We start from the raw sequence: 15,102 nt of genomic DNA, 5'->3' as shown, positions 1-15,102 counted from the left end.
GATGACGTGAGGGAGGGTCAGTTTGTATGGGAGGGGCTCGGTCTGTCGGCATGCATTAATCACTCACTCTCAAAGTGAGGCACCCTCAAAGCGGGAGAGGAGCAGATTTCTGGGTGCTTGACCCCATGGTTCTTTTAAAAAAAAAAAAGAAAAAATGTTTTAAATGTGTCCAAGCAGAGAAAGTTTGCCTGAAAGTGCGACAGCTCCTCAGGTACATTACATTTTACTGCACTGTTGTTAGAAATGGAAACAGCTAAATTGGGGTGCGTCCACACGAAGCATCTTTGGAGCCTTTATGTCTTTAGTTCACTGGCTGGCAACAACTAATTTGATACACCGCAATAATCGAGTAGGCTAATATATATTCTATAATAGATGTGGCCATCTATAATACTGTAAGTCAAAGCATAATTATGTATGTAAAGTTTTAAAAAAAAAGGTATCTGAAAAAGCACATGTACAGTAAAGAGCTGCATACTTACAGTGACAAGTAGGAGTTTAGTCTCGAGTAACTTTGAGCCCTCCCGTGGTTAGCTGTACTTTGTTAACTTCGTCCTCCTTCCATATATCCTCACTTATCCTCCGGCTCCTTTCTGCTCGGTTTTTCTCCATCCATTCTACTCTTGTCCTTTTTCCTCATCAAGGGACCCCTGCCCGGGTTTTGTGTCTTTGTTGGGCCTCCGCATGGAGCTGCTGGTCTTTGTTAGGCTGTCAGAGGTAGAGAGGGAGTGAAAGAGAGAGAGATAATTTAGTTGACTAGGATGGTTGTATCTGCAGAGGGGGAAGAGTATTTTCTGGACAGAATTTACACTGACTCTATTATGTCTTCATTACACGGCCGTAAACATGAAGCCACATGAATTACACACACAAACTTCCACTGACTATAAACTGTACTGTACATTATTCCTGGACTTTGACCAGGGCTCGGAATCAGTTGAATTTTAACTACTGGTGTAAATCCAACACTTCAGTTTTGGTACAAATGCCAGCAATGTACATTTTTTTCAATCCATTATTTTTTCATTTTACAAAACATACCACATTACTAAGTGTATGATTGTTTGATGTTGTCTCAACATAAGCTGCCGTGTGTCTACGTAAAACGGTGTTACGTTTCAAAGTTGTGATTTAGATCGGGAAATATCTTATCAATATTGAACCAGTGGTTGATACCAATTTTCAGAACTTTGGTTTGGACGGTTTTTGATGTGATGAACGCCGCATGGCTCTGTGGATGGCATGGCCTGCAAAACCATCAACCTCAGCTGTACTTTCAGTTTAGCACCAATTAGCAAATGTTAGCATGCTAACACACTAAACTACGGCTGTGAACCTGGTAAATATTACCTGCTAAACATCAGCATGTTAATTGACATTGCAACCATGTTAGCATTTAGCTCAAAGTACCATTGTGCTCGCCCACAGCCTCAGAGCCAACAAGACAAACAACTCACCGCTAATCAGTAACATAACCTGTTCCCAAAAACTGCACATGAACTTAAACTTAGCCGTTATTCTTCTCTGAAATCTAAACCAACCTCTCGAGGAAATGAGAACCATCCAAAATAACAAATATCTTAACTGAAGAAAATGCAAACCGGATCTCACAGGACCAGATCTAAAAGGGCTCTCACACTCTCACACACTCGATTTATCTATAGTCGTCCCACTGTCCGGCGTCTGTTGGGACCCTTTCATGCATTCTTCAGCCTGCCACTTACACTCACAGCTGTTTTTAGTGCTTATTATTTTGGTGGAGAGCGTCTCCCTCTCAGCCCTGACAGGCCCTGCTGGACCTCCACAAGAGAGGAAGGATCAAATGCGGAAATTAACTCAAACTCCCAAATGGGGCACACTTCAGGCTTTTAAGCCTCTGAAGAGTGCTTTTATTGTCCCTAGCGTTGCTATGACACCCAGTCAGTGTGGCGCGATGTGTGTGTGTGTGTGTGTGTTCACAAGGGGGTCAGTTGCCACGGGGACTTGCTAGTGTAAGATACCTGAGAATGTTGTAGGTTAGTGAACGACTAAAATGTCCTTCTTTCTGTCTTTGTCTTTCTTGTTTCTTTCTGTTTTTTTCTCTTTGTCTGTCTTTTAGTCTTTCTTTCTCCTCTCTTGTCTTTATCTTTTCTGTTTTTTTTCTGTTTTTCTCACTTTTGTCTTTATCTCTTCTTTCTGACTTTCTGATCTTACTTTTATTCCTGTCTTTGTAATCTCTTTACGTTTTGTTTCTGTCTCTTTCTTTCTTTGTCTTTCTGTCTGCTGTTCTTGACTTTAGTTTGTTTATTTTAATCTTTTTTTACGGGCATGTTTTTGTCAGGGACCATGTCTAAAAAAAACATTCATCTCATACAAAGAGAACAGATGCTTTGTACCAAACTGTCTTTTAATTTTCCTGAAGTGTGTTTAAAAGAAAAATGAAATTAGACAATTAACAAAATAGAACACCAGGAAAAGCATTTATTTATTTATTTATTCAAAGATTCTTCTAATATTTGCTTGCTTTTTTTTTCTTGTGGATTACTGAATCATTTTACCTCTTCACCTTGATAAAAACTAAAGTTAACTTGATCATAACTCATACACATATTCAAAAGTTGACAATGCGGTCGCAAGCCGACATTACTTCATTTTAAAGGGTCACAATCCAAAAGGTTTAGATGTTGAGAAATATTGATTATACAGTTTATAAAACAGTGTGTGTGTGTGTGTGTGTGTGTGTGTGTGTGTGTTTAGGGTGAAGAAGCTGAAGGAGACTCTGGTGACGGTGCAGCAGCTGGATAAGAACATGAGTAACCTCCGCTCGTGGCTTTCTCGCATCGAGGCCGAGCTGTCCAGACCCATCACCTACAGCGTCTGTCACCACCAGGAGATCCAGAAGAGGCTGGCCGAGCAGCAGGTAGACGCCAACACACACACACACACACACACACATCAGTTCACACTTTATACCATTGATGCTAACTTTTCTGTCTTCATTTTATTTGTTTCTGAGTATCTGTTTCTTGTTTTTACAGTATTGTTTGTAGTGTTATATTTCTTCTCACACTTTCTAGTTTTTCTGGTTCACCGTCACTCCCTCTCACTCTTTGTCTGTCTTCATGATTAATAATTCATATCTGTCCTTTGTTTAATTTTGGGAGTGGTGGTCTCATGCAGTGAGCCCATGTCCTCTGTCCGTATGTCTGCAGACTGATGTTTAACACATGTATGGACTGATGCGATGTCTGTCTTCATGCCTGTCCACGTGTCCGTCCAGGAGCTGCAGAGGGACATTGAGCAGCACACGGAGGGCGTGGCGTCGGTGCTCAGTCTGTGCGATGTTTTGCTGCGGGACGAAGACGCTGCTGGCGGCACTGAGGCGGAGAGCGACTCCCTGCAGGAGACCAGCTGCAGCCTGGACCAGCGCTGGAGGACCATCTGTGCCATGGCTCTGGACAGGAGGCTCAGGTAGGAACTAAAACACACACATGCTGTATGGTGCCCTCACACTTTCCACCACATACAGTACGAGTCAGATCAGTGCATACCCTGATCCTCATATGCAGGTTTTGAAGATGTTACACAATAGGAGAACTTTGTATATTGGGATATATATTACACAGCTCTGTTGAACACCTTAGACTGATTCATTCATAAACACATCCTGTAAATAAATAAATCCACTTATTGGTTAGAAAAGCCTTCATCAGTGAAACCTCCGCAGCGGACTGTAACTCCAGTGTGATGCATGCGTGTAGGATCGAGGAGACGTGGAGACTCTGGTGCAAGTTCCTCGACGACTACTCGCGGTTTGAGGATTGGCTCAAGATGGCCGAGCGCACCGCTGCCAACCCCAACTCTGCAGACGTCCTCTATACTGTCGCCAAGGAGGAGCTCAAGAAGTTCGAGGTCAGTGGCGAGGTCGGCAGACGGAACGGACTTGAAGTAGCTGCGTTTTGTTTACTTGTTTGTCCCTCAAAGTGTTCTGTATTAAATACACGTGGATCTTTGAATTGTCGACTTGACAGACTTGAAGGGTGTTTTCCTTTTTGCTGTTGCACGACCAAAACTATGGGTGTTTTGTCATATTTGTGGGAGGTGGAAACTGATGTCCTATTGTTGTCACTGACGTCTTTTACCCTTTTTTTTCCACAGTGTTCTTTCTGGTGTCTGTTACATTAGGAAAAAAATTGTTTAACATCAAGCAAATAAAGATACATGTGAAAACTAAATCAAACTATTAGTTTATTTGACATTACGGCTGAAACCATTGATTATTTTCATTATCTATTAATCTGCTGATTATTTCTCAGTTAATTCATTAATTGTTTGGTCTAAATAAAAATAGTGAAATATGTCCATCACAGTTTCCAAGAGCCCAAGTTGTCATATTTAAATTGTTTTGATATTCACTCTACTTTTGCAGAAGACTAAGAAAACCAGCAAATTCACGTGTTAGAAACTGGAACCAGCAAATCTATTTCGGTCGACCGACTAATTGCTTAATCAACCAGTCGTTTCCACAAAGACTTCTTACAGTATTTGGAGCCCTAATCCCTTTTCATTCATCTGAATCCATGGTCCGTCCCCCCTTCCCCTGTTCTTTTTAGGGTTTCCAAAGGCAGGTTCATGAGCGACTGACCCAGTTGGAACTGGTCAATAACCAGTACCGCCGCCTGGCCAGGGAGAACCGCACTGATCGAGCCAGCCAGCTCAAAGCCATGGTCCACGAAGGCAACCGGCGCTGGGACACCCTGCACCGCAGAGTGGCTGCCATCCTCCGCAGACTCAAGGTACAGCGCAGGACGGAGGGCGTGACCCAGCACCATAGTCTGAAATGTACGAGATGAATAATTCAAAGTTCATCAGCTGAGAGGAGAATGAATTATCATCACACCCTGCACATACAGTGTTTGAACTAAAAGCAACAGACAGTTATTTGTGTGTGACTTGAATTCCACACGTATGCACATACTTATTTAAAGCACATAGTGATGTACATAAACTCCGAAGGCAATATGTTATTTGTTGTGTCAGATCTTATTAATGAGTGAATTAGTTGTCTGTAATGTTTTAGAAAGGCCAACTGGTGATTTATCAACGCTGAAAGTGGACTAAAAAGAGCTGCACTGCTCCTTGAATCATGTATACCTGCATTGAGGCCGACTCTAACTCTCCTTCTTCACCTTCCTCTCAGTATTTTACCAGCCAGAGGGAAGAGTTTGAAGGCACCAGGGAGAACATGCTGGTGTGGCTGACCGAGCTGGACCTGCAGCTCACCAACGTCGAACACTTCTCAGAGAGCGACGTCCATCACAAGATACAGCAGCTCAATGTGAGGACGTACAGTGACCACACAGATGCTCACACACAGACCCTTTTTGTATAGTCAGTCAGGTCTCTTGCTGCTTTCATCTTCATCATCTACATCAGCCTTTAGAAGAACTTCATGGAGAAGCCCCTGGCTATGGGTGCAACTATGAGTCATAGCTTTCAAAGGTTTCTCTATTAAAGATACTATTAGCAGTCGTGTGTTCCTGTCTATGTTCATCCAACTGTCCAACCCTCTGCCCGCAGAGTTTCCACAAGGAGATCACCCTGAACACGGAGCGCATTGACGGACTGATCGTGTTTGGAGAGGGTCTGATCCAGAAGAGCTCACCGCAGGATGCGGCGCTGATAGAGGACGAGCTGGAGGAGCTGCACTCCTACTGCCAGGAGGTTTTCAGCAGACTGGTCCGCTTCCACCAGCGCCTCAGCCAGCCCCCGGTCAGCTGAAGCACCACACACAGGCACTACATCCGTCCAGCCATTCATAGCTTGATTTATGCAGTTTATTCACTCACAAATCTCCCTTTTTCTTTTCTCTTTTACTGATTTTTATATATTTCACTTGTGATATAATTGATACCTCTTTCTATTTGCTATTCTGAGCTAGCTTTGCAGGTTTTTGGTACATGACACTGCCTCTCACCAACATATTTCACTTTACGTTTTAGCCTAAACTTAATCTTGATCGTGGAGCATCGCGAGCTGTGCTGGGGCTCATGAGGGATTAACAAGTCAACAATGTAACGAGCAGTCTGAACAAGCAAAGTCTTAAGGGTTATCAGCAAACTCTTAAAATCTATTCTACAAGTCACAGAGAGCCAATACAAAGATTGAAGAGTGGCAGTGATGTGATCAGATTTCCTGGAGTTTGTTTTTGGATTGAATAGAACTTTATTGTCCCACGTCTGGCTGACTACCAAATATTTCTTTACCTTAGATGATCAAAGAAGAACCGGAGCTCTCTGGCACTGCCTTTTCCTTGGAGCTGATTGGCCGGCCGTGGCTGGGGCGGAGCCAAGGAAGCCTCCCGGCCACACCCACCCACCTGCTGGCCTCTCCGCTGGAGCGCTCGGGGCGGGAGACCCCAGTGAGCGTGGACTCCCTGCCGCTGGAGTGGGACCACACCGGAGACGTAGGAGGGTCTTCGTCACACGAGGATGAGGAGGAGGAGGAGGAAGAGCAGGAGGACGAGAGGACTTACTTCAGTGCGCTGTCAGGTAGATTTATAGAGTCTCACAGAAAAACATATAGATTTATGGTACACACACTCTTTGACATCCCCAGGTTTTTTTTTTTTGCCAGAAGGGTTTTATCTCTTATATGACGTGACGGGGAGACTGGAAGCACCAGAAAGCCAGGGACTGTTTGACACCCAGCAGGCATGACATTTAGGCCTCGGCAAAGCTTAAACAAAATGACAAAATACATACACCTTTACACCTCTAGTCTGACCCCTCTCTCCTCCCAGATGTGGAGTTGACTGAGGGCCGGGAGGAATTTGTCGAAGCCCCGGAGGCCCTACGAGCCTCCTCACTGGGTAGGCAAAAAGAACATCTTCATCTTCTGCTTAATAAATCCACTCACGGCTCCTCGTGGTGAAATGAGTTTCCAGCAAATATCTTCCAGCGGCTCGTGTATCACTCGTTTATAATTGCCCATCGCTCTGATACTTTGCTTCTTTCAGCTGTGGTTTGGAAAATCCTTCAATGCCAAAACAAACTATTTGTACCTTTTTCTTTCTCTGACACATTTATGTTTAATGGGTTTACTTCGTTTTACGCACACCGTGGTCTGAATTTTAAAAAGTACACTAACTGGCTAATGGTTAGGATTAAGTTAGAGGTAAACATCTGAAAAGTCCTGGTCAGATTTGATTTCTTTTATTAGTTAGGGGTCTTTACTTTCCTGCAAGGAATTTCAATGGCGCTTTAATTTATAACATTGGTCTGATTTTGATAAAACTTGTCACTAGTTGGACGTATCATTTATGCAGTGGCTGCATGAATATGTCATTGGATATCTTTCTTTTTTGGAGGATAGATCTCTTTCATTTATTTTTCCTCCCATCCAATCTGTTTTGTTGTGTAAATTCTAGCCCCTTCCTTCATGACCTTTCATCATCCTGTCTTTTACACTTTCCTCATCATTTTATCCCACCTCATTGCACTCGTCTTTGTGAATTCCTACTCCTTCCTTTGACCTTCCACACTTTGTTTTACCACCTTTCTGTCCATCCACTCCACTCCTCCATTAGAATTGTACATAAATGTATAATAACCTTAAATGAACAAACAAACGATTTTGAGGGAAATCTGGTTTATTGTTTTACTGCACAGAACAGAAAGAGCTTAGCCTTTTTCTTCAGGTGTCATAACATAGCATCTTTAAAAGTTGAGAACTGGTGTGAACTGGTTTTGAAGTGTCCAGCAGCAGCTTTCCCTGCTTGGGTCTTGATGCCATAATTTCTCTCTCCTGCAAACACGTGAAATATGACATTAAGTGAACACTACCACACGATTTTCACTTGGGTGGCATCTTTACCTGCTTTACTTCTTTTGTTTTGGCTGGAATTCAGTACTGTAAAGTGACGTTTTACTAACTTGTTTTCATCACGAAGCGTCGTAAATGTTCTTCCAGTGTCTGTTTCCCTCATCGGCATTCATTGAGTTGACAATAGTAGTCATAGCCTGGCATACTTAATTTGATCCTGAGGTTTATATCATCCAAATAGGGAGCTATAATTAAGTAGAAACTGGAAGAAATGTGTGGTATTTCTTGCCAAAACCAAAAACTCCCACCAGGGAACATTCAGAACCACAAGAGTCTGATGACCTGCATCTGACAATTTGTCAGTCAACGAGTTAAAGAGATGCAGTACACCTAAACTGTAAGTCTTTGGTAGGAAATACTATTAGATTAAGGGACTTTTCCATAGCCGAGGTTGTTGTGCATTAATGTCTATGGTTTAACTCCTTTTATTTTTGTTTCAGTTTCAAGCAGGTCTCTGTCCGTACATGAGTCTCCAAGATGGCGCTCACAGAGAGACGAGGAAACACAGTCTCTCCAGCTGGACTCAGAGGGCCACGCCGAGGCTCCCCCCACCCTCACCAGCACCCCTCTGAAGCAGGGCTATGTACGTATTTATACATTTCATAAATATCACCCCCGACGGAGTAGACGCTTGACACAAATGTGTGCGCGTCCCCGTTTGCAGCTCCGGCTGTCGGCACTAACAGTGTGTCTGTTGCGTCTCCAGTTGCGTCTCATGTCTCAGTGCAGCGGCAGCATCGAGGACATTAAAAGAGTCTCGCTGATCCTGGATGACGAGGAGCAGCCGGAGGAGCTCGGTCTCACAGGACTGACGGCCTCAGACAAACAGTCAGGTGAGAGACGCTGGTGAACGCAGCGTGATGAATGACTGGATGGTTCACAACCCAAACTTTATATATGTGATTCATAGTAAATAGTCTGTATTACTACACAACAACAAGTGTCACAAAAGGTTACTGATTTAACGGAACAGTTTATTTGATATATTCATGCCACGAGTTGCTAAGTGGTGGTGATATCAATCCATCAGCTCAGGCTACAGATGCTGTGGACAGAGATATTACAGCTAGTCAGACAGATACAAAGAAAGAGCAACTGAGTCCGGTCAATAAACATATTTATTCAAAAATAAACCATCTGTGAGGAGAGCCATGCAACAGAAGTGTTTGACCAGCTGTAAGTCAGGATGTCTGCATCCACAGGATACATGGCTAGTGCTGATGTCTATTCGTCGGTATCTAATAGTGGTGAGTTGTGACAGAAAAGTACAAACTTAATCCTCCGACCGTACATCTGTAAATGTTTGTGCCCTCTCAGGTGTGATTGAACGATGGGAGCTGCTCCAGGCTCGGTCCCAGAGCGACCAGCACGCCGGCCCTCAGGAGCCTCAACAGCTCTTATCTGACCTTGACGACATCGCTTCCTGGTTAGAAAACATGAACCAGGAGCTGGAGCACCTCCAGCAGTCCGACCCAGCAGCCAGCGTTGAGGACATGGCGACCAGAGCCAAAGAGCTAAAGGTGACATTTAAGACCAAATATACAGATCTGATAAGCGTCCAGCTTTTGTGTTTGTACTCATGGATTTTCTCTTGCAGGCGATGCAGAAGATGTTTACTCGCTACAAGTCCGTCATGCTGTCCGTCAACCTGCGAGCTCAGGAAGCCCCAGAGCTGCAGGAGAGACTGGCAGGCATGAACCGAGACTGGAGCCGAGCGAGTACAAGCCTCCAGCAGTGGGACACCAGTCTGAGGAAGACGCTGATGCGTTGCCAGGTGAGAAGAAATACTCATAAGTATAATTACTTATATAGGCTTATCTTATCTCATCTCAAGAGGAAACATATTTTGAAAGCAGTCTGTATAGTGTTGAACATAGTCCCTGAGGTTATTATCACATTTGACTTGAAATATAGCATGTTGTATAATTTGCTTGACGTTAAGTCATGTTATGCACTGTACCAAAACAGATTGGCATCAATACTGTAGCTCTTCTCTATACAGGAGTTCCATGAAAGCCTCCACTCTCTGCTGCTGTGGCTGGCCCACGCAGAGAGCAGGCGCTACGCGGTGGACATCAGTCACCCAGACACACCCGTCAGAGCCCTGCAACAACACCGCAACACGCTCACAGTAAGCAGATTATCACGCACTGTGGAGTATTCACGTTCCTGCTCGGACGCACCGTCACCATCTCTAACGTTTGGGGTTTGCAGGATCTGCAGGAGGAGCTGCAGGGCAGGCAGACTCAGCAGGCCTCCCTCCAGGCTCTGTGGTCCCAGCTCCAGCCTGAGGACGAGGCTGAGGAGAGCGACGAGGCCCGAGAGAAACTCCACGTGACGGGTAGCAAACTGAAGCTGCTGCTGAGGCAAGTGGACCGGGACCTCAGCACCCTGCAACAGCGCCTGGTAAGACGTTAAAGTCGACTTTGTGTCACGTCAAACGTTTGTCCTGAACTGTCGAAAAATCAACACGTAGATGTTTCACAAGAAACAGTTCTGCATGTTGAAATAAAAGATGGTGAATCATTTCTTTCGTTTTTAATTCAGGATTGTGAAACTGCATCAGGCGTCCAAAGCGCCTCTGCAGATCCTTCTCTGGAGGCCACAAATTCAAAGCGAGGTTCCCCTAAGCAAAGGTATGCAGAAAGACGTCAATATTTATTCATGCAGTGATTTTAAATTGGATTTGTTGATGAAAAGTTCTGTTGATTGCGTACAGAAGAGTGCAGTTTCCAGGCTCTCCTGATTTTGTTGACTTATGTCTCAATAGCGTGCGCATTTTATGTATCCCTGTAATAAACGTTATTCTTGTGTCTCCTGTGTCTTGCAGAGAGAAGAGGGACTCGTCCCCGCCTCGCTCCTTCTTCTACCGGGTCCTTCGCGCTGCCTTCCCCCTCCACCTCCTCCTACTGTTCCTCCTGCTGCTGCCCTGTCTGATTCCCCTGTCGGAGAGCGACCCCAGCTGTACTGGGGCCAACAACTTTGCCCGGTCCTTCTACCCCATGTTACGCTACACCAACGGCCCACCGCCCACCTGATAGAAACGTACATAGAGAACAAACTGAGAAACACAAGCCACCTTTTTGTCACATGAACAAACTTAACATATAAAATTGATGTGTTAAGCTGATGACGTGATTGTCTTCTAAAAAAAAAAAAAACGTCCAAAGTGCAGAAATTTTATTTAAGTGTCTATTTTTAAAGATTTGGTCAGATTGTATTTATTCAATGAACAAAACCATTTGTCTCCATTTAAATCAGGAAAAACACCACATGTGAAAAAAAAAAACAGTTTAACAGTTTAATAATGCAAAGATTGTGACCCCGTCAATCGCTGCAGAGCTCAGATCAGATCTCCCCTTCAGGAGTCGTACAGGTAAGATAGTTTAAATATCCCTCAGCTACTGTAGAAGCCAGCGAACATATTCCATTTGATGATAATGAGAGGTTGAAACCAAGAAGGATAAAATCACAGTATTTCTTCTTGCTTGAAACTGCTGAAAGCTTCATTTGATGGACACTTGGGTCTAAACGTCACCATCGAAACACAGTCTGATAGTGACTTTATCAGTGGACTTTCACTAAACAAGTCGCTGCTTAGCTTTTATCAGATCAGATATTTCATTCAAATGTATACATCATCCTCATCATTTACATTGATATTCAGATCTCACTCTGTCATGCTCCTAATTGTTATTTCACGAACCGTTTCGCTTTGTCTAACTTGACCCTGCAAACAAAAAGCATGCTTGATCTATGTTATATTAGACTGAACTGATTTTTTACAACAAAAGACACTTGTCCAAATTGAATGTAATCTTTGCGAGGCCACCAGTACAAAACGATGGCAGTTTTATATATAATTGTATATCCATATTTTTTTTAGATGCCATTTGTCTTGAATAGCAGACATTTCCTCCCAGTGCACTGTTGAAACACTGTAGCTTTAGCAAGATGACGTGTATGTACAGGATGTGATAATATAATGCTTATTTATAACATCAAATGGTGGATTTATGCTCCTAATTTTCTGGTAGTAAACACACTGATTGTCTTAACTCTATTTTCTCAAAGCACTTTTTTTCATTTTGCCTAAAAATGATGAACATATAAAGACAGATACAGTATGTGAGTATATATGAGACTTTTAAAAACAACAGAGCTCAGATGTTTAAGTGCTGAAATGACTTTTAAATTGGATAGTTAAGGAATAGTTAATTTTTGGAAATATGATTGTTTTCAGATGAGAAGATTAATACCACTCATGATTGTACATTAAATACAGAGCTACAGCCTGGAGGCAATTAGCTTAGCTTAGCATAAAGACTGGAAGCAAGGGGGAAAACGCTAGCCTTGCTTTCGACAACATTCAAAAATAGGCCCCTGATCAACATGTATCTCATTTGTTTAATTTGATAGCTGTTTCCCCCTGCTTCCAGTCTTTATGCTAAGCTAAGCTAATTACTTCCTGGTTCCAGCACCAATGAAATATTATTCTGGTCACGTTTAATATTAAATACAGGATTAGATGTGAAGTTGTTAGCGAATGGAAATCATTTTAATCCATAAAGCCACACCCAGTATTAGAAATAAGTTTTAAACTGTGTTAAAAAAAACAAACAAACTCAGAGGTAAGACCCAGAGGTAAGAGCACTTGTGAGGTTTAAAGTTCAGTAGTTTCGTCATCACTGAATGTTTAAAAGCTCTAGAAAAAAGCTGAAGTTTTGATTGATTTGTCAAAAGGTTGTCTTGTATACGCTACGCTCTGTTAACTCTGACTTATATCATTCCTCACTGAATTTATTCAAATCCTACACTGCTCCTAATTCAATCATGTTTTTCTTATGCCAAAACCATTGAGGTATAAGAAGAACATGAACTTCCTTCATCAATCTGGATTTTGATAAACAAGTGAAGAATGTCACTGTGTTATCTGTACAATATTTTTGCTTTATTTCATGGCGTAAACCAGAGTGAATGGGTAAATGTATAAACAAACATACGACAAATGGAAATGATCATCTGCAAATTGCATTGTGTTATGCAAAGTGGGGCCCAAAGAGTCGCCACCCTGAAGTTTCCTCTGTCCTTGATGATTTGCACACCGGAGATAATGTTTGACAATGTTTGCACATCGTGTGACCAGCAGAACTGAACCCGGTACAGTACGACAGTCTTTTCTGGGAACATAAAGTACAATCTAAGTACATGTACACAGTGATAGTACAGTTTGTGATGTATGGTGATAAAGAGCGTAGCTGAAGGCCAACTGGTACAGAAGTTCATGAGGAGAAGTCTGCATATTGTCATATTACACGGCCTTCTTGCGGTGATCCTGATCATCTGCGTGGCGGCTGTGCACGCAATGGCTACTGTAGCTTCAGATACAAAAATAACTTCTTCTTTTCCCTTTTCTTCAAGCAAAACTTGACAAGTATGAGTGCAAAGTTGTCTTAAGAGCAAGAGTGGTTTGTGATTCTTCACAGGAAACACGCGAGACGACAATAAAGCCAGAACTGTACAGTGACGATTAAGTAATCTAAAGAAGGCAACAACAGCTGGAAACAAAAAAAAGGAATAATTACAGATTGGCCCTCTCTAACAGAATTCAGATATAGTCCATTTCTGTGCTGGTTTCTGACAAAACGGATCAATTTTCCGTTTTTTATGGTGTCACTTTGTAGCTACAGTTAAAGTGATTAAGTCTACTTCCAATCTAGCTTCTGTTCTGCAAGCTTTCACTTACTGAAATGTTTTCTGTCTATATGCTAAGCTAAATGGGTCACTACTACTGTACCGAGACAGTAGAAATTGACCACCTTGTCATTTAACATGCAGCCAAAATCTCACGGGAACTATAGTTGTTGAAAGCCAGCTAAATAACTGTTTTATCTCATGGTTATGTGCCACAGATACGGTCTTTTATCGTTTTATATTAAAAGGGATAGTTTAACATTTTAGGAAATACAGTACTCGGATGAGAAGATCGAAACAACTCATGTCCGTACGGTAAATATGATGCTACAGCTGGTTAGCTTAGCTTAGTATAACCCGTTGTGACCAGCCACTCTAAAGCTCACTGATTAACGCAGTATATCATTTCTTTAATCTGTATAAAAACCAAAGCGTAAAAATGTATTTTGTACAGATTAAACAAACGAGATACGACATGTTAAGTTGTGAGTTTTTGAGGTGCTGGCAGATGGATTTTTTTTTTCCCTTTTGGACAGAGCCAGGCTAGCCGTGTCCCCCTGTTTCCAGTCTTTATGCTAAGCTAAGCAAACCGGCTGCGGGCTCTAGCTGCATATTTAACATTACAGATGTTAGCATTATATTGATCCAACTCTCAACAAGAAAGCCAATAAGCTTACTTACCAAAATGTCTCATTATTCCTTTAGAATCGAAAAATCCTATATTATAATTAAGTATTATCGTATTAATACTGGGTGGGAATGTTTTGTCTAGTCCAGTGAATTAAATACCTGACAAATCAAGGTAATTCACCATGTTGATGCAAAAATTCCTGTAATTCCAATATATGCCCAGAGATAATAAAGGAGTAGCTACCGCAATAGAGGCTGTATAACAAAATCTCCACTATGTCTCTGTATATAAACCACATATCTTTACACCTGTGCTGTAACAGGGGTTGCACATGTTTTTTTGATGATCTCTTAAGTCATTATTTACACACAGCATTCCAGGAGAGAACTTTGTGACTGCATGGACTCTGATTCAATGTTTAGAAAAGCCATTATTTATATCTTTATCTAAGATTATTGTCTGGCTTTGTCATCTCCGATGACAGCATCTCAGGGTCTTGCCAAAGCCGTTACTATGACGACTGAAACCACACCGTCTAGCCTTTAGCACATGAAGTGATTCATTATCTGAAATGAAATTAGCTGCCCAGCCCAAGTGAATCATGGTCGTAACATTACATTACATCAACATGTAAGCAAGTACTGGTGCTACTGAACTACTCAATCTTCTAGTTCAACTCTGGCTTTTCAATATGTGGCGGTAAGGCAATGAATACTGCAAGTCTGGTCTGTCTGCAGAGTAACGTCTTCAGATTCAACTTTGAAGGTTTGAAAGGTTCGCTAGATTTAGTGCACAGTGTGTCAAAGAGTTCACAGAATCCAGCACTCTGCGGAAAGTTCCAGGGAAAAAAAACGTCTCGTGAACTAGTTTTGTGCAAAGCAGTGAAAATTCATTGCATCTGAATTCTGGTCCGA

The 15,102-nt window shown here is 42.4% G+C and overlaps 1 protein-coding gene across 1 annotated transcript in view; it reads left to right on the top strand.

Moving 5' to 3' along the window:
* syne2a (spectrin repeat containing, nuclear envelope 2a) overlaps nt 1-11,921 on the top strand; it is a 77,694-nt gene extending 65,773 nt beyond the window's left edge. The window contains 16 exon segments of the mRNA XM_070925425.1: nt 2,737-2,899; nt 3,260-3,450; nt 3,741-3,891; nt 4,593-4,775; nt 5,180-5,317; nt 5,560-5,751; nt 6,251-6,530; nt 6,782-6,850; nt 8,304-8,446; nt 8,570-8,696; nt 9,181-9,383; nt 9,461-9,637; nt 9,866-9,994; nt 10,078-10,269; nt 10,411-10,499; nt 10,694-11,921. Coding sequence (XP_070781526.1) covers nt 2,737-2,899; nt 3,260-3,450; nt 3,741-3,891; nt 4,593-4,775; nt 5,180-5,317; nt 5,560-5,751; nt 6,251-6,530; nt 6,782-6,850; nt 8,304-8,446; nt 8,570-8,696; nt 9,181-9,383; nt 9,461-9,637; nt 9,866-9,994; nt 10,078-10,269; nt 10,411-10,499; nt 10,694-10,901 — 2,635 coding nt within the window. The 3' untranslated portion in view covers nt 10,902-11,921.
* Nucleotides 11,922-15,102: the final 3,181 nt, after the last annotated feature.

The sequence above is a fragment of the Enoplosus armatus genome, chromosome 19 (assembly GCF_043641665.1).
Source record: "Enoplosus armatus isolate fEnoArm2 chromosome 19, fEnoArm2.hap1, whole genome shotgun sequence".
NCBI classification, from domain to species: Eukaryota; Metazoa; Chordata; class Actinopteri; order Centrarchiformes; family Enoplosidae; genus Enoplosus; species Enoplosus armatus.
This window is presented reverse-complemented; position numbering and strand designations above follow the sequence as displayed.